This window comes from Chroicocephalus ridibundus, chromosome 1 (assembly GCF_963924245.1).
Source record: "Chroicocephalus ridibundus chromosome 1, bChrRid1.1, whole genome shotgun sequence".
Classification (NCBI taxonomy): Eukaryota; Metazoa; Chordata; class Aves; order Charadriiformes; family Laridae; genus Chroicocephalus; species Chroicocephalus ridibundus.
Window position 1 is genome coordinate 166,471,115 of NC_086284.1, and position 22,867 is coordinate 166,493,981.

General features: G+C 42.3%; 1 protein-coding gene across 1 annotated transcript in view; it reads left to right on the forward strand.

The window, feature by feature from the left end:
- The first annotated feature begins 1,157 nt into the window (after positions 1-1,157).
- The window catches only part of GUCY2C (guanylate cyclase 2C), a 42,706-nt gene continuing 20,996 nt past the window's right edge, over positions 1,158-22,867 (forward strand). Inside the window, exons 1-14 of the mRNA XM_063323835.1 lie at positions 1,158-1,288; positions 2,225-2,337; positions 3,625-3,692; positions 5,346-5,561; positions 7,960-8,081; positions 8,929-9,025; positions 11,743-11,857; positions 13,065-13,200; positions 15,418-15,503; positions 15,937-16,048; positions 20,083-20,164; positions 20,959-21,064; positions 21,601-21,663; positions 22,259-22,330. Of these exons, the coding sequence (XP_063179905.1) occupies positions 1,189-1,288; positions 2,225-2,337; positions 3,625-3,692; positions 5,346-5,561; positions 7,960-8,081; positions 8,929-9,025; positions 11,743-11,857; positions 13,065-13,200; positions 15,418-15,503; positions 15,937-16,048; positions 20,083-20,164; positions 20,959-21,064; positions 21,601-21,663; positions 22,259-22,330 (1,488 nt within the window). The 5' untranslated portion in view covers positions 1,158-1,188. The remainder of the gene's footprint in view (positions 1,289-2,224; positions 2,338-3,624; positions 3,693-5,345; positions 5,562-7,959; positions 8,082-8,928; positions 9,026-11,742; positions 11,858-13,064; positions 13,201-15,417; positions 15,504-15,936; positions 16,049-20,082; positions 20,165-20,958; positions 21,065-21,600; positions 21,664-22,258; positions 22,331-22,867) is intronic.

The window sequence follows — 22,867 nt, forward strand, 5'->3', positions numbered from 1 at the left end:
GAAAGCTTGTGGTATTTTTGTCTTCCCTTCATTCTACCTACCTTCCTGAGACCATTATCAGGAAATATACCCAGGAAAGCTCAAGAGCCCTACCCAGGAGCAATACCGTGGTGTCTGTTAGTGCGTGCCTTTTAGTGATGCCATTTATAATTTAGCCTTGGTCCCACAGGTCTGAGATGTAGCCTTCAGCTTTGCTAATCCTACCTGATGCAGGAGGTTGCATGACATAAAGTATAAATATGTTGGGCCCCCATTTGAGGAGCCATCTGACAAGGTGGGAATGGGCTATGAGACCTGTGCTGCCTGGGAGCAATGTGTCTCAGGCAGAACTGGGGTGCTTTGGTGCGCGATGCTGGGTGAGTACGAACAGAAAACCTTTGTGCTGAGTCCGCTCTGTAAGTAGAAACATAGGATTTGGTCTGGAGGACTGAAAGGCAGACATTTTTGCCAATACAAAAAGGGCTTCGATGGTAAAAGCTAAAGCAATGAAATTGGTAACTTATCACAGAAGACAATATACCCTTGATTTATGAGCCCAGCCAGTAGAGATGGCGTGGCAATGTAACCAGAGATGTAGGGCAACGCAAACATGAAGTAACCATCTGTTTTCCTCTAGGCTTTAACGGACCTTGTATTTTATTTCCATTTTAAAGAGTCGTCTTTACAGCTCATTTGTCCTCTCCCCTTCCTTCTCTCAGCTCATCCCTGTGATGAAGAGTTAGTGCCCTTATCAGGCACAGTTTCAGGTAATGTTTCAGTTTTATAGCCTCAGCCTTTCCGGGAGCAAACATTCACAGCAACCTTTAGCCTCTCTCCTTTCCTGAGTTTTGCTGTTGCTAGTTTTTCACCAACAGAAGTGCCACCTAGTAGACTGGAGGGACGGGCAGAGGTGAAGGCAGGGAGGGGGATAGGGAAGTGCCTGAGAGAAGGATCGTGCAGCCTGTCTTCGAATCTACAGCGTGGAGATCTCTTTCGTCGTATCCAGGAACAAAACCAATGTAAAGTATCTGAAGGAAAGAGGGCTGGAAGAGAAAAAGAAAAGAGAGAGCACGCACAATGGGCCTAAACTGAGTAATAATGAAGCAACAGATTTTGTGTCTGGCCCTTTGGCCTTTGTTTTTCTCGCTCCGGCTGCTGCAGCAAGTTGGTTCAAATGAGTGTAGCAACAACAGTTATGTGATCAATGTGATGCTCATGAATTACTCGGACTTGCCATCAAATACTGATAATTTGAAACTAGCTGTGGAGAAAGCCTTGAAAAGGGTACAAAATGAATTACAGATGGCAGGTAAGGCAATGGGTGTTGGTTATCTGTCTCCTGCTGTGGTTTCTTGTCAGACTTTGTGTCACAGCTTTCTACTCGTCTGACCTTCTGCAAACTGCTCCTCAGACAGGCTCCTTGCCTGTCCATTCGCCTTATGTAGATCTTACAGAAATAATGACCTCCCTCTGTAAAAACAGAAGCGCTCTACAGATGGGCAGAACCATATTTCCTTTCATGGTGTCTGGGCAGACTCTCCCTGCACGCGTTTCTGGAAATGTTCAGTTGGGATTGGGAACATGGGAATTGCTGAACTGAATCACACAAGACCAGTGATCCAACTAGTGCAGTAACTGGGATGCCCTTGCTTCCTCCCATGGCTGGATTAGCCTCTACTTTCTGAAAATAATTTTCCTCTTGACCCCATCTGTTCATCACATTATGATTTGAAGTGTGAAGATTCTGTAGTCTGTATGTTTTTTCCTCATTTAGAGTCACTGCAGGTGATGCCTTTGTTTCTTTTGATATCTTACCGCTCCTTTCAATATCACTAATCTACTGTCACTCTCCTGAATATCATAGGAAGAAGAGGTTCCAAAGAAATGGTAACTATTCCCTCTCTGCCCTCTAGTTGAAGTGGTTTTGTCCAATTCTATTGGAAAGTAGTCTCTCAGTTACTTCCTACAGAGCCTTAAAAAATGTATCTAATAATGGCCAGCCTTAAAAGTACTTTGTACTGATAGTACTAACGCTTGGCAGAAGTCAGCAGTCCACACTGGAGCAAATTTTACAGTCTTATCCTAGGTAGTGGGGGTTAGATGGTAGGTGGACTTTGTAGCAGCTTTTTGGTGGGAGACATCCTAGCATAAGACTGCTCAGACCTGTGTCAGAAGAAGAGGGATACAGTGTATTAGTGGTTATTTGCAACTCATGGTGCTATTTTCTTTTACATTTGTGTTACAGGAACAAATGTTTCAGTCAATGCCACCTTCCACAACTTTACCTCACCATTCTATGTCTCAAAAGGCTGTCCTACCAGCACTTGTGAAGGTGTGGAGCTCATCAGGGACATTTATGTGAGTAGCAGGCTTCTTTAAGTTGATTTCCTAAGATGACAAGACTTTTTTCTTTCTGCGTGTGTGTGCGTATGTGTGTCCCTGTCTTTCCTTTTTAACTTTTGATCGTGTTGATAAGTTCCAAACAAATTTGACAGGGAAGTGAAGTTTTCAAAGAGAAGACGTTCCTGTACATTTTGTGAAGACAAGCAGGCAAATGCTGGAGAGAGATTCTATGAATGCTTCCCAGAGGCTGTCATTAGACACTTGGTGTCATTGCCAGCAAAAGCAGCCTTCCACTTCGGGCTCCTTTTCCTACGCTTAAGCTGTCCTCTTTTTTTATATCTGCACAGCTCTTTGTGTGACCACATAGCCAAAGCAATCTATCAAAAACCCACAACAACTGACCACAACCAAACAAACCCAAACACTCAAATAGCCCAAGCAGAGCAATAAGGTCCATTTCCAACTGGATCGGACCCTGATCTGGTTCACCACCAGTTTATACAAGTACACAAAGGAGAGAGCTGCGCAAGGATGGGAACATGCAGACAGAGAGATTATTAGGCTGGCACTGATACCAAAAAAATGCATACAGAACTGTGCCCAGAGGGCAAAGATGAAATGCTCACTTCTCACTAGAAAGCACAGAAGTCACGTGGGAGAAACTATGTAAATACTCTAATGCGGGGAAAAGCTTCTTGTAAAGAAGCCATGTTTTGGTGGATTTTCTCATGTCTAATAACTGTCACCTCTAAGTGAAGCTTTGTCAATCCAATGTGAATTCTCAAATCTACCAATGTATGAGCACATGCTATAGTCCCTCATGACACACAAAGCTACTAGTCAGGCATCATTTGGTGGTCATGGAAGGATTTTTTTTCATACAGGCTTCATATGCATATAACTAATTGTTTTTCTGATACACAGTATCTTGTAATTCCAGCCCCTCAGTCTTCTGCAAGTGCAAGCACTGCTGAGGTGTATAATTTCATGCGTGCAATTGTAACAATTGCATCGTTTTAATCCTTTTAATCCTCATTTGCTCTCTGTCTCTTAATGAAGGTCATATTCGCAGGCATTATTCTGTCCTCTGCCTTTTCTTAGCTTTCTGTGATTCCTCCCTCCTCTGCTCTACGTTTGTTCTTTGAATCTTTCTGCTGCACCTTTGCTGCTCTGTTCTTGCTTTTGCTGGGTAACTTCCGCAACTCCTTCTCAAATCCTAAAGTTTTCCTCATTCTCCCATCCTCCTCTCTCTGCCAGTCCTTTGCACTGTCCCCATTACTGACCCTTTCTGATCCCTTGCAGAATACTGGCCAACTTGGCTGTGTTGTCATAGGACCTGCTTGCACTTATGCCACCTACCAAATGGTCTCGTAAGTACTGCCTCTTCCCCCTAATGTTGTGATGTTAAAGATATCAACTGATGAACAAAGTTGCTTTGTGTACAATAGGCCAGCAGAAACATTGGGGTTTAGGATATATCAGACACCTTGAGGTCTACAGTCGAGCCAGTAAGACTCCTATGCATAGCCACTATGTTTGGTAGAGAGAAGAAAATCCTCTTTGATGAAATGATTGATGAAATCCCATTGCTAGCAGGGAGACTCTTCTAGTTGCTGACAGTAAATTAATTGATTGATTGAGGTCTCAAAAGACCTAACTCTTCAACAACTGCAGCGGGAAAGAGATGTTAGCTCGTGGCATGCAGACATCAGAGCACTGCAGCAACAGGGGTCCTTCTGGGTGGATGTTCAGTCATTGAGAGGGGCCTGAGTTACATGTGTCAAGAGAAGATCCAAAAAACCCAACGATCTTCAGTGAAGAGTGTTTAGAGCAGCCAGTTTCATCCTAACTATTCTGCCTCAAGAAGCACTCCTGAAGAATGAGTCTCTCTACTATCGTATTACACAAGAACCTGTATGATTCTATTCTGTATTATATTATTCATTGATATGTTCATTCTCAGATAATAGGAAAAATGTTAGCTGAATCTGCAGACTTCTAGCATAAATCATGACATACAAATCCATATTGTTACCCATGTAAACTTTGGTAGCCTTTTGGTTTCACTGAGAGATACTGGGAAGATTGAGACATTTTTACCTCAAGATTTATCTGCTTTTAGCTCTGTACTTTTCTTTGATGGCATGACCAGAAGGGAATACAAAGTTACTGGTGAATGCATGTGATTGATTTATAGAAGAATCAAAAGAATAGGTCTTACATATGTATAGGATTATGGTAAAATATTATGCAATGATGTACCCCATTTTATTTATTGTGCCTCCTAAGTTTATGTTTGTTTTTCTATCTGCTGGATATGGAGCTGCCCAGAATGATGCCAAAGTCTTTTCCTCGGACTCTGACACAGTTAAATCAGTAAAAAGTATGAATAGTGGAAGGTTATGCAAAGCAATGCAGAACACTAACGAACAGGCAGCTGGCTTTTGCCCAAGGTGCAATAGCTTTGCAAGTCAGAACAAATGCCTTACTTTACAGCAGTTTACAAATGCCCTGCCAGCAGAGGGTTGCCTTAGTTTTCTCCCCGACTGCTGTTGTTGTACAGCTCCTAAAATATGCCATAGTGAAACTAAAAGACTTTTCCTTTGAGTTGTAAGAGTGCAGCTTTTTTGGTGGCAAAAAACTGTCACCCTCCAGCCCTGCCCCAGTAAAGAGATCAAATCCATCCCATGTTAATGGCAGCCAGGGAGCAGAATCGGACGGGTCCTTGAGCCTTCGGACTCCTGTCACAGCCCTTGGGCTGAAATGGTGCACGGTACGCAAAAGGGCACGGGGAACTGGGGGCAGTGAGAGAAGCTGCCTGGGCCAGTTCAACAGGGCTTTTCAGTGCCAATACTGACTTGAAATCTGCTTGTGTACTTGAGGAGCCTTCTGTTTCAGGTTCAAATTGCTGTTAAACTAATGCAGGGCACCAGAGGAGAGGGAGCTGAGGATGGAAATCATGTGGTAGCTGCTTTGGTGCGACAGCAATCCATTCAGACTTGTCCTCTTGTCTCTCCCTTCAGAGTTGAAACAATACTGAGCATGCCTCTGATCTCTGTAGGGAGTTTCGGACTGTCCTGTGACTACAAAGTATTCCTAACCCGCCTTCTGACCCCAGCCAGGAAATTGAATGGATTCTTCTATTATTTTTGGCAAGAATCTCATCTGCCATTCAAAACCACAACCTGGGAATCTGCCTACATTTACAAGAGGAATGACAACTCGGAGGCATGCTTCTGGTAAGATCCGGATCCACCTCTGACCCGGCTGTTGATAAACTCCATCTCCATCCTCGGACATGGTTCTTACAAGCTGTCCTTCGAGTCCTATGTTTCGGGAGGTGCCTTACAGCTACCAAGAAATGAGAGAAGGAAAAGATGAATTATACCTTTTAGTTGTACTGCATATCTGAATGTTTCATTTAGTCTACTTCTAAGTATTCTCCAGCCTTGGCTTTTCCTGTGGACAGCACAGCCCAGGTGCTGTCCCTGCTGGAAATACCTGTTTACAGCATCCTTGATGTAAATAGCGTGGCACGAGAGGCTCCTCCATTGGACTCTCCATAGACGTCTTTTTGGGTCAGGGGGCTTATCAGCCTCTTGTAATGTTTCTCCACATTAATGGCTTCAATCTGTGGGCACTGTTGTTCCACTAAAACATTTCCAAAATTCAAACTGTATCTGTCTTTGAACAAAAAGACCTCCAGTGATTGCAGAGTTTAAGCTATGCTCTCACCAGTTTGGAGCAAAGGAAACAGTTAACACTTCGTGAGCTGAAACATCAGCCTGTGATTAATTCTCAAGAATGCTGGGCTTTCTCCATGCCTAAAATCAAAGCCTGTTTTTAGTCAAATAGACTCTTTAATATACTGATATTTATTGTTACTCTTCTATTATTGACTCTTATTTAATTTTCAGCTCATGTGAATGTTTCTATGCTCCTTTTTTCCAATTTTGGGACATAAAATGCTGATTAATTAAAAAAATTATCTAATTTCACCTACTAATTTTATAAATGGAGGTCAAAGGCAGACAAGAATTCATGGAAATAACCATTATTTATCTTTCCGATCCATAACCTGAGGAACTTGCAGAATTTTAAGCAAAATTTATGACTGTATTTGCTTCAGAGTGATATAAGAATCTACTTACATAATCTTTTGTATACAGAATTTAATCTTTTTTTCTGAATTAAGGGCCCTAAAACCTTCTCTCCAACTCACTGTTTTGTAGATATTTAGGGACTTTTATTGTTTCCTCCTTTTTCAGTATAGATAGCAATTTGATCACATCATGTGATTGCTATGATTACCTGTCTTTGATGCTTTGAAACATCAGTGCGCTTTGTTTACCTCTTACTACAACCCCTGTTTCTCCATGTTTGCACTAGAATTGCCAATGCACTACCCACATTTTGGCTAAATCCCTTTAATTCTGCAGGTTTCATACCTGTCAGGGAAGTCAATGCATGTAAGTTATTTCTCAAATGTTTCTCATTTTGTCTTTATTAATACTTCTGTTCAGGGCCTTCTTTATGACTTCAGAATTGTTCAAGCTCTTTTTCTTTATTGTTGAATTAACAAAAAAAATTAAAATTAATTTTGTATCTCTGCCCATTTTTCATCCTACTGTAGTTGCAAAAAAGGGTCTCATTCTGCTTTAATAGAAACTGTCAGCTTGAAGGTTTTTGAACTGTCCAATTTAAAAAATCCGCTTTTGCTAAAGCACAAGTTATACTGCATGGGATAATTGTTTTTCCTATATATGCATAAAAATAAGTGAATACCCACAGTGACAGCAAAATCAGGTTATGTCTCAACTATGCATATGTTCCTGTAAATACATGGTTAATGATTGTGTTCCTGAAAAAAAATGGGAAGCAAAAGATATTTAGTAGTTTATAGGACTGGGATCTCAGTGTTGCTAGACCAAAAGTTAAACAGTTTGAAAACAAAGAGTTTTCTTTTGGTTTTCCCTCTGCATTCACTTTATTTCAAACAGAATGTCTCTCCTCAGATACAACATGTTGAGGCAAGAATAGGATTTAGGAGTTGCCTGGTTTTGCTTAATCTTTTATCTAGCTTTTACTCACTTTTTTAGGGTTTTTTTTGCTGTACTCATTTTTACCCTTCAAGTTTTAACTGATTCATATAGGAGTTTTTTGTTGTTACTTTCCTTCCTTCGCTTCTCTCACAGACAGGTACATGTGTGTTTTTTGTGTCAGTTCTTTCTGCAGCTCCCATTTACTCCTCTGAACCTTCACGTGTCTTCTAAGATTACCACTGATGTCTTAAAACAGCAGAGCTTCCTGGCTCTGCCTCTCAGTTAATCTCACTGTAATTTCCCCAGATCCCTCATTTCTTTTCTTAATTGTTAATGTCTTATTACTTCATTGTATTCTCCAAACCCACCCTTTGTACAACCAGGCTCAAATACCTCTGGGTGACTTTCCAAACACTTCTAAGTCTTTCATCCCCTGCATTGATTTTCTCTCTTCTATTGCTGCAGAAAAAAATGTTCCGTACCGCCTTACAAACACTCTCGTGTGCCGTAAACAGCCTACCTCACATTTGGGCTTAATTAGGAGAATGTGAGGAGATAGCAATTTTCTGACAATATCTGTGCTCCCTTGTGTCAGGTACATGAATGCGCTAGAGGCTGGAATCACACACTTTTCCGAAACACTTAAGTTCAAGGAGATTTTAAGGACTCCGGAGCAGCTTAAAAAAACTGTGAAAAATCCAAGTCGGAAAAGCAATGGTAAGGGGGGGCTGAGGGTGCACTCTCCCCTGCAGGTAAGTTGCTTTTTCCAGGAAATCAGACCTACCCCTTAGTTACGTTTTAGGGACAGTCTTTCCACAGAAATGGTGGAGAAACGCAGACATACCATTTCATATGGATGCAAACGTAAAATGGCACAAAGTTCCTTTTTCCATCCCCATAAACTATGGGGGAACATCCTGGTTCCAGAGAGCTTTTGGGGTGAATTATCCCATCTAGGCATTTTGTGAAAGATTCAGAAATCCAGGAATCACAACTCCCAAGAAGGGCCTTGGATACTACAATACTCAGCTCTCTACCATTCCTGTATTTGCAGCCCTAGTACATATATGGGCCTCGTTTGTGCCATCAAGGGGCACTTCTTCTGGAAGCGTTCCATCTAAACTAGAAAAATGCATGAGTAAATGCCTCATCTTCTCCTAAGACTAAGCACCTGGCACCAGCAGGCCAAGTGAGGGTGACAGTAATAAGTAAGCCAGTGAAACTATTACTTGAATGCCATTTAACTTAGAAATGTTCATATTCAGTAGCCGTTATGGCATCAGAACTGCTAATACTTATTTGAGAGAGATAATGGTAGTGCTCTGGTGCAATCAGATGGAAAATGGTGCAGGCGTTGAGGCACCTTTTACCACTTTCCCTCAAATATGCCGGTCTTACTGCAGGGAGGCTGTAGCTCTGCGCCTGGGTCCCAGCAGAGCACAGGTGATATGCCTTGGCCCAGCATTGCTCTACTGCCATCTACTCAAGCACAGGGGAGTCGGCAAATGTCCTCTTCTTCTCTGCACCTTTCACCAATCTGTCTCCATTTTTGCCCAATCTGTAGTGATCGTCATGTGTGGCTCTCCAGCTGACCTCAGGAAAGACCTAGGGACGGAGGAAGTGGAGAAGGACATTGTTATCATCCTGATAGATCTCTTCAAGTAAAGTATTACCTTTGCTTTTCCTCTTTTCTCTGCAGTTTGCTGAAGGACGGAGACAATGGAAATAGTCTGAGTGGAACTGTTTTGTTGAAGAAATGCTCTGTCACAAAATGTTTTCCGTTGCTGTCTTTCCTCATGTTTTGCCATTTATCTAAGCTGCATAGTGTTTGATTCATGGCACATCCTCTACATCATCCCCTTTAGTTCACGTAACATTTTTCTAAGGCAGTGACAGAGCAGGCAGGGTTAATGTCATCCTGTGGACTTCTCAGTGGAGGAAGCCATGAGAGAACCACAGAGTCCAAAGTCAGAATGGTCACGAGCTGTTCATATGAGATATTGTACAGTTTTCATATACTCTGCCCAACCAGAGAATCATGTAAATGTGGCTTACAGTATATTTTTCTAGGCTCCATTTATTCAATTTTTAAATGATTTAAGAGTGGTACAACTGTCTCTTCCACTTCATAACTCTTCCACTTTATAACCATCTCTTCAACATCTGCATAACTACATAAATCTAACTTTTCGGAGACGTTTCTTAGAATACAAGCTAAGTTTTCTGTTGTTTGATTTCATCTTTATATTACTAATTACAAAATCTTTATAGATGAGGACTGATATAAACTGGCCTGATCAATGGCAGCCTCAAAAGCTTTGTCTGTATACAAGGGCTGAGAGCTGATCTCTGGTCCTAAGCCTAAGTGACACAGCACAGCTCATGTCCGTATGGCTAAGTGTAAGTGTAAACGCTCAAACTGCCTTTTTGGAATGGCTCCAGTCACCGTAGCCAAGTCACAGCCTGGGACAAAGCTAGTTGGCCCAGACCAAAACCATGCCTGGGACTGTGCTGGCAGCTTAATGGTATGGACCATCACAAGGCAAATGTACCTGCCCGTGTCTTGACCTTATTTCACTGTTGATGTAGCAAAAGAATCCATGAACTTCCAGGGCCTGTGGGACTTCTCAGCCCTCATGTCCAAGGCTGACCTTGACAGGGTAGGGCTGAGGCACTTTGGATTAATGATTTCAGTTATTTAACCTTTAGGTCCAAACTGGAACGTATGGCTCAGGTTCTAACAGGATCTTCTCTGTCCTGTACACTTTCAAGTTCACCACATATATTTCTCAGAAGTGCCTCTAAAAGCTTTAGACTTTTCAACACTTTATCCAGGCACTAGGAATCCCCAGTTGCTTTTCTTGAGGCGACTGGCCACAGTTCCTGTTTCTTTGCAAATGCACAATGGGGACTACGTATGTGAGTGCTTCTACTTACTGGTGTTGCGTGTGTAATTGTTGCCTCACAATAGGTGAGGACAAGTAGGGGCTTCTCTGCTGTGACATCCTTCTGGTAGACCCAGCTGCCTCAGCCCATTTTATATGCTGCCCTCCTTAAATTTGCTACATACCCCTGATTTTGCTGAGTATCTCAAATCATGTTCTCCTTCTTAAAACAGGAACGAAATACAGACACATGTGTTAGATCAGAACTCCAGCTGTAGAAGAAGACAGTAGGCAAGGTGCCATGCTTCTCCTACGTGGACAAGTCAGACAGAGTCCCTCAGACAGAGTGATGGATTTAAATTTCGCTCAGGTCTGAGCCCTCCGGCAGCCAGGACACAAACACAGTGTTTAAGCCTCCCTCAGGGGAGGTGGGATGCTGTAGGATTATCCAGTCTGGTGAAGTCTAATGAAATTTCCTTTTCACCTGGCTAGTTCAGTCCAAGCCTGAATCAAAAGCACTTTGAAATTCTTCAGGGTGAAAATTGCAATGTAAAAGTCAGAAGGTTCGGGGAAAGGCAGAGACAGGGTTCTGGTGTCAGGATCCCATCTGATGGCCATGGAGTGGAGGCTGTGGTCTCCAAAAATTCTTAATACAGTACTGACTGAAAAAATAAAAGGACTATCAAACATGAATAATGAGAGAAGGCTCATACAATATTTCTTTTAATCAATCTAGCTATAGCAGTGGCAGATGCTGCCATTTAACACTAGTATCTATTGCTAAATTCCTCTGTAACATTTGAATCCTGTGGCTGCCAGTCTGCGAAGCACTTCCAGATGTCCTGTGAGGGTCATGAAACCAAAGATACCTGAAAGCTACCACCTTTTCTGCTTGTTTTAGCATAGTTTTCAAGTTCACTAGTTTCCTCTCATTTTCCTAGCTCAATGAATTAAACAAATCAGTAAGCCGCTCTCTGCACCTCTCCGATTGTTTCATGCCATCCTGTTAAATGCTTTTATTACAAATCCTGTCATGCTCAATTCTAGCAGGAAATACCAAAATTAGAGGACATGCGAACATACAAAAGAGTGCAGAAGAGGTCAGAAACATGCACAATAACATGAAGAAACCACAGATTGCAGTACTGTGGATTCCAAGAAGAGACTTAGTTTTAATAAATATAAACTCCTGCTTGAAAGAAGAGGAAATAAACAGAACAGAAACCAAAGTTACAATAATAACAATAATTAACTGCAACCTTTGAGTTTCAGATTGCGAGATCTGTTTGATATTACCTTGTAATGTAGTTAAGCACGGAAGCTGGCATCAGGGAATGAACAACGTAAGGAGTTTTGTCCCTGATGAAATTTTATATTTAGAACTACTGTTTTAACCTGTTAAATAACAGTGCTGCCGAGGAGAGTGATTCTGTCACGGTTACCGCTGTCCCTGTTGCTGATTGTCCGTGGGGTTCTTGTGCTTTGCTTTGCAGTAACACGTACTTCAGGAACAACGGCTCAGCCCACCACATGCGGAATGTACTTGTCCTGACTCTGCCACCAGCTTCACGCAATTACAGCTCGAATGCTGTAACGCCTGAGGATGCTGTCCTGGTAACCACACTATTTTATATCTGATTATTGCATTCAGTTTGTTCATGTTCACGCACTAGGAAATGAAAACTAAAACCACAGCTGTAATCATCCCCCATCATGCTTCTATCCTGATATTTTCTTACGTTATCGCAGGATGATATTTTGTCCTGCTGTGATTATGCAAAAATATAAAATCATAAAGCAAACACCCAGACTCTCATATTCCTGCTTTGTGAAATTCAACTCAAGCTTTTAATTTGGTCTGCAGGTGTCATGTTCATGGGGCATGAGGGAGACTTATAGATACATAGCCTTCTGACTCCACTTCTCAGTGACTGACGATTTTATATGTAGCTGTAAGGCATCACTGAAGGAAGATCTATAGGTGTAGTCGAGATGTGAGCATGGAAAGTTCAGAACTAATAATTGTTGACTGATTTTTGTGTGCAGGTGTGTATAAGCAGTGGCAACCATTGCTGTTTCAGTCCAGGGGCTTTCCAGTTAAACTTCAAAAGCAGGAACTTTTTTTTTTTTTTTTCTGTAGGAAATGTGTATTTTTTTAATTTCCTGAAAAGCAGAAACTATGCAAACCCTGTATCTGCTTAGTGAAACTGATACTCCTGCCATCTGCCCAGGAACCAGACTCTACATGCAGAGTTCCTCCCAGGACTTGTGCCTTTGAGCTTCAGCTCTCCAGCCGGCAGCCTGAAGCTTCTGGCTGGATTTACAGGGCCCAGCCTGGGCTCAATGCTTTTTGGGTGCCAGCTCTATGAAAGGCTGCTGGAAATTCTGGCGTAGCTCCTTGCCCCTGAGCTGTGGCCATCTGGAAGCCCAGACTTGCTGGCACCACACTGGATTATCTGCGCAGAAAGTCTAATCCAAAGGCAGGGGCTTTGGATCCCGCTGAGCAGACCTGCCCAGAACATACAATGTAGGATTTCTTGAATCCTTTGTGCCAGGATCAGCATGACAGAGCTTTACACTGGCCTCTTGGAAGTTTTCAACACGTTCCTGCCTTCATATATACAAAAATATATTTTGTTTACCTTTATTTTTCCAATATGTTGATGTGGCATTTCTCATCTACTCAACTCTGTGTTCAACAGATTCTGGTCTCCATGCTGGAATTTTTGACAAATGGACACCATCAAAGATACTGTAGCTTTAAGGCAGAATCATGAACTCTCAAATTCCCATATTTCTTTTTCTCCTGTTCTAGATGGAAGATGACTTTTTTGTTGGCTATTTTAATGCAGTCTTGCTATTTGGACATATTCTGAAGAAATGTCTCTCCTCCCAGAGCCCAGTGTCACGTCCCAGTTTCATCAATGAATTCCGAAGTATCACTTTTGAAGGTAAAAGAAGTACAGTCCTGTGTAGGGTTCACTAAATTCATGAGGGGAAAGAAGTTTGTTTTTAAGCATTCTTAGGACAAGTCTCTTCTACACTAAACAAGTCCAAGCCCTTCAATGAGTTTTATTCACACTCTTTTTTCTTTTTCTATCATTTTTCCTGAGGGTGTTATCTTCACTATTAGCAGAAGCACTACATAGCAGTTGTGCAGAATCATCTCAGTGCATGCAACACAGAGGAGGTAGAAAGTCAAAATGGTGATGGTTTGAAACATTGCAATTACCACAGACTGTCTGAGGACCAGACTTCTTTCTGGGCTGTTGCGTTTTTCCTGCTGCTTTGAAGTACAAAACATATTTAAAGAAAATTGCTGGAGGAGATTCAGAGCTTCCCAGCCAGCAGAGGTGGAGGACAGGGACAAGGACCTGAAGCTGTTGTCATTCTTTTGATAAAGAGCTGAACTCCCTATAGGGAGACTATTTGGAGAATGAGAAAGGAGCTGGAAGAGTGAAGCATATAGGTGGGTTTCAGACTCCACTCTTCCTTCAGCGGCAACCTGGCATTCAGGTTGTTAATTTGCGACAGCGGCATTTTGAAGATTTCCTCTAAATGTCTAGCCTTGACTTCAGGCCAGTTCTTATGAAATATGGTTGATGTTCAAAATGACTCCGAAGCCCACTTAGCTAACCTTTAATGAAGTAGTTTCAACCTTTTCCCAGTTTACAAAGCCAGTGTAGGCCTGGGTGCCTGCAGCGTGACTGTAAGCCAGCTGGCAATGGGTTGGCTCTTATTAGCCAACTTTCTTGTTCTTCTCACAGATTGTCTAGCATCAGTGGGCTTTGGTAGGCCACAGGCTTAAAATCACAGAATTCAATCATTAGGAAAAGACAGAGGCCAGACTGACACAAAGAAGTGACAACACTACCTCTCTAAGGGCAAAGTCCCAGCTGTCATTTCACATCAGAGATCTGTCCCAACCAAAATGACGACTCAAAGCTTTGTGTTTATGTCTTACCTGCCTTCAGCAAACATGTGTGTGGAAGTTTCCCAGATTTTCCTAATATGGCCTAAGAGGTTTTGGGTTTATTTTTGCTTTAACCATGGTATCCCAAACCTAGCAAAATGGAGTTTACTAATTCCTCCCGGAGACAGAATATGAGTAAACTCATCTCTTCAGTTTTACTCTAAATTTGAAAGGTAAGTTGCACAAACTTCCTTAGTTATCCAAAATAAATCTTGCACTGTAATGCTCCACATTAGTTCTAGGTTTCGTTTAAAAAAATAATCCTAAAAGTGAAAGGTCTTGAACCACCGTCATTCTTTCTTGTGCTGGAGGCTGGTAGAGTAGGGAGTTCATATCATAATTATTTTGATATTAAGAAGGTGGGCCATGAAAAACTAAGCATCAGTTTTTGCGGTGAAAAGGGAGAAGGTAGTTCCTGAACTAAAATAATGATGATGCTGAACTTTAGGAAAAATAAAATAAGTCATCAGCAATGGCAGCAAGAGAGCAATCTGAAGCTGATCAAAAAGACCCTCCTGAGAAAAGGGAAAAAGTGAAGGTGAGACTTTTAGGAGTGGTGGGTATTGGCTAAGCTTGTGCTCTTGTTGAAATGACTGGCTTCATGAGAGCAAAGTCAAGCCATGCTGAGGGACTTAGGAAGTTCCACCTTAAAATCCTTGGAATGTGCTACATAGGCAATTTCTCAATCTGCACATTTGCTGACATAAAGAGGCAGGAGGTTAAAGGGAAAAAGATGTTAATTAGTTAAAATAATATTATTAGAGCTAAACAGGTAGCTCTCAAAAGAGCAAGAGGAATGAAGTATCCCTGTATTTCCCTTCTTGCTGATAGATTCAAACTGCAGGTGGAAACAGGCAATTTCCTTTCTCACCTCTAAAATGGTCCCTTCAAGGGAGGTTACTCTGACATTCTTGGTATGCTGAAGAAACCTGACAAATATATTTTTCTATAGCTAGAGGGAGACTTTCCTCTTCAGTGCAGTCAGTTCAACACCTTTTATTGGATTTTGTAGAGAAAATGTAGTGTGCCATTAAGGGAGAAGTAGCACCACACCAACCTGATGTGTTTTCTAGTGTGTACATGAAGAAGAAAAATATCCTGAGCATCAGAAATCCTTTTATTTATCCCATCCTTTCTGACAGGTATTTGTGTTTCTGAGATGGCAAGCCCTCTGACTAATCCCTTGTGTCCACAGGCGTACTGGGTCCTGTGACTCTAGATGAATTTGGAGACATTGATTCCACTTTGTCCCTGCTGTACACGTCACAGACTGAAAATCATGTACGTATGTCCAGGGAGCAACTGTTCAATCTTATGTGTGAAGGGAGAAACAAAATACCCTGTACTATTGCATAAGAATGATGAAAATAACTACAGCAGAAGTGGTGGCATGCCAAGGCATGTTGTGCGTGCCAGGAGAGGGTCATGAGAGGCGTGCTGGAGACTGACAAGATCGATGTCATCTGGTGATTCAGTAAATGAAGTGCAGCTGGTATTTTGTGGGACTGATACATTTCTTTTCAGAGAGAGGGGAGGAATGAGGAAGAATATGGCAGCCAAACATATGGCTAAGCCGAGGCATGCACCACTGTAGCAGAAAGAGCAAGAATTACTTTGAGTTTGGGCAATACATTTATTCAGGGTAGTTTGAAGCAAGGGACAAAAGAGGGAGAGGACAGCTGCTGACTGCATTTCTTCCCTTCTACACCCATAGTTTGGAACTCTTCTGCATTTCAACACTCACAATAACAAGACGCACGTGATGACTTCCAGTCCAGATTTTATCTGGAAGAACCACAAGCTGCCCAGTGATATTCCAGGCACTGGTGAGACACCCATTAAACCTACCTCTTCCTCGAAGATAAGTCGCACAGTCCTAAAAATCTACCTGCTGTGCAATCCAGCACATTACCTTCACACTGTCCCCAGCCAGCGATGCCAGGAGCTGGGAGCAGAACAGCATCTTTCCTTCCCCCGCCCCAGCCCCTCATGTTCTCTGCATCCAGCCCAATTCTAAACCTGCATTTCTGTTTAGGTGTTACTAAGTCTTTCATAGCCTCCATACGGTGCCAATGATTGTGGGGAATACCATGGCATGTTTCGGAAGAGATAGCTAGCTCCCAAACATAAAACCTTCACTAGAAGATGGTGGTGGTGTGAATTGTTTGAGAGGCTGTTCAGGAAAGGCAGCAGAGTTAAGGTTATGATAAGTTATCTGACTCTGTATTTTTGTATTGCTGATGCAGCATGGAGGCTTCTGCTTGCCCCTTTATCCTTGTTGCAAGGAGCTGGGGAGAGGACACAGCACTGTGCAGGTTCAGGGTGCTTCTCTGGAGGGGTCTCTTAGATGAGCTGGCTCCTTGCAGAAAGACAATGGGAAACTAGGTTATTACTCTAGCTCCACTCAAACTTTAAATCTGAAATCCCAGAAATCACCACCACCTTTTATTTTGAGGTTTTGGTGACTCCTGGGTAGAACAGTTGAATCCCCTTGTAATTCAGCATAGCAGAGTACAGCCTTGCCAGCCTGAGCAGAATGGGATTGTTTCCCCAGGTAGGCTGCCGCCACATGGTGAGTGGCAATGGAAAGGTGTATTCTTCAGGGTATGATATGCAGGATAAAAATTATTGCAGTGGCGATGGTTGCAGGGGTTAGTGAACAGTGGGTTAGTTTTCACCTGAGTCATTCTCATCTGTGAGTGTCCAAAGGTGCTGCTGTTAACGGTCTCTGCTAAAGGCCTCCATTAGTTTTCCGTACTGCTTACCTCCTCTAGGGAATATTACAATGCAAACCAATAACTGGAGGAACAAAGACATTCTGATAACTAAAAGTTCATTCACAGTAAGGTGGTGGATGAATTCAAACACTTTTATTCCTCAGTAAAGTAAATCAGATGGCTTCAAATTAGGGCTTGCTGCTTGGTCCCAGCCTTCTCAGTGTTGCTCCAGTCCTATTCTCATTCATCCCTTGGTCTCCACAGCACGTTGTGTTGTCAGATGATCTCTGAATCTTCTAAAGATTCCCCTGAATACATCCTTGTTTGAAGCTGCTGTACAAGGCCAAAAGAAAAATGTTTGGGAATTGCAGAAAGCCAGTGGCTACAAACTAGTAACTTAACATTCAATGTTTAACGAAGGCCTGACTTTGTGGCCAAGCTAAAACCACCTCCCACAGGCACTTGATTATTTGTTTTCACATTTTTTAAAAAATAAGCCCTCCTTCAGTGTGATTGTAAAAAAATATATTCCCACAAATGGCAACTTTTTACTGCCAAAGTTTAAGTAATTTGTAATAATTTAATTATAATTATAATAAAAATTTAAGTAATTAAGTAATACAGACAAAGCCAGTCAAAACTTTCCAACCAAAAATACGTTTTTTCCTCCAGGAGGTGAACAAACGCAACAACCAGAGCCCTGATCCTTCCTAAGCTGTAATTGAGAACAGTCAACCCAGTTCTGCTATCCTCTTTCCTCCTGGCATTCCTTAAAAAAAGGGGCTTCATCCACATTTTTCCATTATTCAGAAAGTTTGAACCCTCACTCTAAACACGGATAAGGTCAGCCTTCAATACACAAACGCTTCTGGTTCCAGAAGAGCTGAAGACAATTAATTTGTGATGCACTCTCCCTTTGTGTGTTATGATACCAAGATCCAGGAGGTGGTAGCAGAGCCTCAGGAACGGGAAGTTGCGGACCCACAGCACTTCCCTGGGCAACTTCAGTCAGCTGATTGTTAAGCTGCAAGCCACTATTCACAAAGCTCAAGTTTTACAGAATTCGTAGGAAATGGCTTTGCACATTCTCATGTATATGTCGTTTTATAGCGGTAACTTAATGTCCTTCCTTGGTGGAGGGAAGCCTAGTACTAACAGTTTTCAACGGAGAGCAGATGAATAGTAAGTTACTAGGAGGCCCTGAAACTGATGCTGAGATGAGCACACAGAAAGAAGATGAGGAGATGTGCTACACAGAGTAAAAATAAAAGCCAGAAAGCTGGGTCCAAGATCCAGAGTTCCTAAACTCAATTCTATGTCAGATGCAGACACTTACATTGGCATGTTCAAAATCCCTGCCCAGCTGGTGTTTGATTCTGGAGGCAGCTAGTGTGTCTATTGCTGCTTTGTATTTGTTTATTCATTTTTACACTTTATTGTTTTCCTGCGTGCCTTTCTTTCTTTTTCTGGGCACATGCAGAAGTGCATTAGCCTCAGGAAGGTTGAGTAGCGCAGCTATTTTACTATCCAGAACCAACATGGCAATCTGCGAAACTAGATTCTCCTCTGCCTTCTTTGCCTGAGACACTTGCTCAGTAGAGCAGGTACGCTCTAGACGCGTGGCCACCACACGAAGCTCTGCACTAATGGCCTGCTGCTCTTCAAAGGAAGTTGGTGGCCACAACTTTCTTTCCCAGTACCCCTGAGTTTCAAGAACTGACCCAAGACAGGTATCAGTTCGCTTTTCGACATTAAGACAATCAAAATGACAACCTTAAATAATCACTTCCCAGCCTCAACAGTTCTGCGTGTCTGCTCAGGAGTAGGACCTTTGTGTGCTCTGTGATTTTGTGTCTAAGTCCTCAGATGCCTGAGCAGCCTGACTTTCAAATTGTTTGGCACCTGGCAGCTTCCGAGGACACTAATCTGGCAGGTTTGTGCTGCACCAGATTAATTTCCCTCTATAGCATATGAATTTCATATTGAAAAGTAGAGTCCGCTCAGTACCACTTGTCATCCCAACACAGTGTCTGCAGACATGTTCAGAAATGAGTTCAGAGTCTCCAAAGCTCTGTCTACAACTACAGCATCACTTTAAACAATTGGGCCAATAAGGGGAGAACCCAGGTGCAACATGTTAAAAAGTTTGTGTATGTTAAAAGCTGTACCATGATTTTCATTTTGACCTCTTCCAGAATAACAAGTTCTTTGAGAAATGCCTTTCAAATCCATAAGTGGCTGTACTCTGTATCAGCTGAAATTCTGAGTGGAAGCTGTGATCTTCAGGTGTATCCTATCCTGAAGCAACTTATATCAGTAAAGATTCTGAGTGACATAGGTATGGGTAGTTGTGGAAAATTCACTGTCGAAGAGGTGTGTCCTTCTCACTGGGAGGGTACCCAGCAGGACTGGAAAGGAAAATACATATGTTATAAACCTTGAATCAGAAAGTCATCACTGAGTATTGGGTTTAATGATAAAAGCCATAGGGACCAAACCTTTGTTCCCCAGTTCAGAGAAAGCCTATTCCAAAGAAGTCAATGAAGAGCCAATTTTGCATTAAGCCCTGAGTTTACTGGGGGCAAACAATGTTTCCTGCCTGCCAGTGACTCTGATTACAAATGGTCAACTGCTTTCCCCATCTACATCCCTATCCCATGGAGATTTGTACCTAAGGTTTGCCTCCACCATCGACTCTTAAGAAGTCACTGAAAGGAGAAATTTGTCTGCTTCATTTTCTAAAATGTGGTTACTAAGAAAAGTCAGGTTTATTCCTGGACTATCCTAAACTGTTTTTAAAGAGGAGGACACCTGAAAACTCTCCTGCTGAGCTGATGTGAGATTTAGTGCTGTTAAATTCATCTCCCACCTGGGTGTCCCTACAGAGCGCCCATGCCTCAGGTGGGGAGGTAAGACTGCACTGCTTTGGGTCGTGCTTCATCCCGCAGCGAGAGGCAGGCACTTGTTATCTCTAGGCAGTGCTGGACTTTACCAAAGCCTCTCAATTTGGATGTGACCAAAGAATATCCCTGCTCAGCAACTGTGACTTGCACATGCGTGGGTGAGGGTAATTTCTTAAATATAATATTGTTTCTCAGTGTCCTCTGTCAAGTTGTTTATTTTTCAATTTTTCTTTTCTGCAGGCCCACACGTCTTGACCATTGCTGTCTTCACACTCACAGGAATTGTGATTCTGGTTCTGATCATCTCTTTGTTGATTCTAAGGTACCAACCCCTTTGGTTCTCTGTTTGTGCTTGAACAGTTTTCCTCCTAGGGCAATGCCTTTGATCTCTCCTTGAAGAGCCATTCATTATCTTACCTTACATACCTGGGTGGCTGCCCTCAGTGTGAACTCTTTAGTATATGCCAAGTAGGATTTGCATCCATGGCGTTGTTATGTCAGGTTAATAATCAAGGGAGAAGTAGAAGTCTCCCTGGGAGACAGTAGTTTCCTTCTCCCTGTTCCTCCCTGTTCCAATGGCTCTTCCCTCATTTTTACAAAATGTGCAGAATATGAGGGACACACACAAAAAGGCATCTCATCTCAACACTGTTGTTACTTCCTGTCCTGGCATTGTATTCACACCAGTTCTTACCACCCAGCATTGATGCCAGGACTTCCTTTGGCTTGCACTTGATTGTGGGACCTTCCTTCAGAGTACATTCAATAACAAAGAGGAGAAGACTATATAAAATCCAGACAGTCCTTTGTGCTTTAAATTGTTCTGACCTCCCTTGAGACTCTGGCAATTGCCTAGCAGTTGTTCTGCTAAATCTGTTCTGTTCTTCTGCCACATCTCTGGAATTGAATGAGCATTTAGGCTTTCCCAAAGCTAGAGGAATTAGAGTAGCCCCAAACTGGAAAACTGTACAAGAGCCACAGGGCTTGTGCTCAAGCCTTGCCCACTCAACACTCCATCCTTGTGTCATCCCAACACTGGAAGCTTCCCTGTCCTAATCCTGTTGTGTGTTTCGGTTCACTGGGAGGATATTCTGAATGAGTTCACTCGTTTTGCAGGAAGTACAGGAGAGATAATGAGCGTCGGAGGAAGAAATGGTCCCATATACCGCCGGAGGAAATCTTGCCTCTGGAGACCAGTGAGACAAGTCATGTTAGTTTGAAGGTAAGAGACGCACAATGCCTGAAGCTGGATCTTGGATTCTGCTTTCTAAAGACTATCGATACTGGCGTTTTGGCATGCTCTGACTACATTGCAGGCTATGGCTCTGGTAGAACTAGGATCTATTAATTTTTTTTTTTAACCCTCGCTTGCTATATTGAAGAAAAAAGAGATTATTCCACATCTATCGCGCTCTAATAGAATGTATCTGTTTCCCAACAGTAAAGCTCATTTTGTGATGGATGAATGTGCTGGGTATTGATTTCCAGTCTCTTCCACACCACCACTGTTACAAATTGTTTCCCTGTGCTTTGTTATGGCTCTGTAACGCCCAAGAGCATGAAAGCAGCAGGTGGAGGGCCCGGCAGCCGTGGGAGAGGCATGGATGTACCACACTTTCTGTGGCATGTAGTGGCACTCCCTGGAGAGAGAGGCTTATGCTTCTCTGTGTGGCACACACTGGCATTACTTAGCTCTCTGGACCTGCCAAGTGGCGGGTAGGTGATAATTGCAAGTTAATTATTCTTCTTTGTCCTCAGATTGATGAAGATAAGAGACGTGACTCCACCCAAAGACTGCGCCAAGGCAAATATGACAAGAAGGTAACCTGACTGCAGTGTCCACGCTCCCTTGCTGGGCTTAGGAGGGCTCTTTCTGGGAGGAGGTCATTCCTCTCCAGAGATAACTCCACCTCTCCTGACCTTGCAAAATGGCTTGACCTTATGGAAGAAATAAGCCATTTATTCCCTATCAGTGCTTTGCGTTTTGCTTCCTGACGGGAGGCAACATATTAGACTCCATGAACTCCTAGCCTAGTCCAGAAGTGCAGAAGCAGAAACAGGGGGACTATGAATCGGATACATTTTGGTACCAAGGAGATTAACGGATTAATGGAGGACAGGCCATTTACATGGCAATTCTTGTACATTCCATAGAGATATCGGCCTGACTGAGATATATTCATGTTGAGTTAACATGTGCATCATTGACAATTCTAAAGAGTTCTTACCTACCTGGCAAATCTTTTGAAGGAAATATAACTCCGGTACTTATTAGTTAGTTAACTGAAACTCCAATAACAAAGCTGTAGGTGGATGTTTCTGTAGTATTTTGTTGTATGGATGTTTCTTGGAAAAGAAGGATGAATTGCTGTTGTATTAAACCTACGATTTTTCCCCCGACTTATTTTTTCTCCAGGTGGTGATCCTAAAGGATTTCAAAAACAGCGATGGTAATTTCTCAGAGAAGCAAAAAATAGAACTGAACAAGGTAACTGTTGCATGTAGCAACTGGACGCTGCACTATGAGTGAAGTCATTGCTTTCCACTGTCAACTCCAACAGCCATATGCTTGTGGATGTTTGTGAGGTGGACGGGTAATGAGTTCCTGAAAGGATATTGCTTGATGAACTTTCTCGTTGTGTGTGTGATCTCATCACCAGTTCAGAGCCTGAACTGTATGCCAGTGAAGCTGAGGATGAATGAAGTAATTCATGCTCTGTCATTCGGCCTTGCTAAATACACTTTTATAGCTCATGCTAAAAGGCAATGCACTCTTTTTGCTTATATCATACTAATTCATTAGTAGCAGAATGTTGTAGTTAAATCTTATTATTGAATGCCAAGTGCAGCTCTTTAAATATAAGTAACTCTCTGCTGACTTGTGCATACAGACTATTCCAACATGAGAGATGAATTTGGCTGCAGTACTGCATCTTTTTTGAATGAATAGTTTTCCTTTTTACACAACACAGCTATACTGCGGATTCAATAAGCTCTAAAAATACATCAAAGTAAACTACAGTTG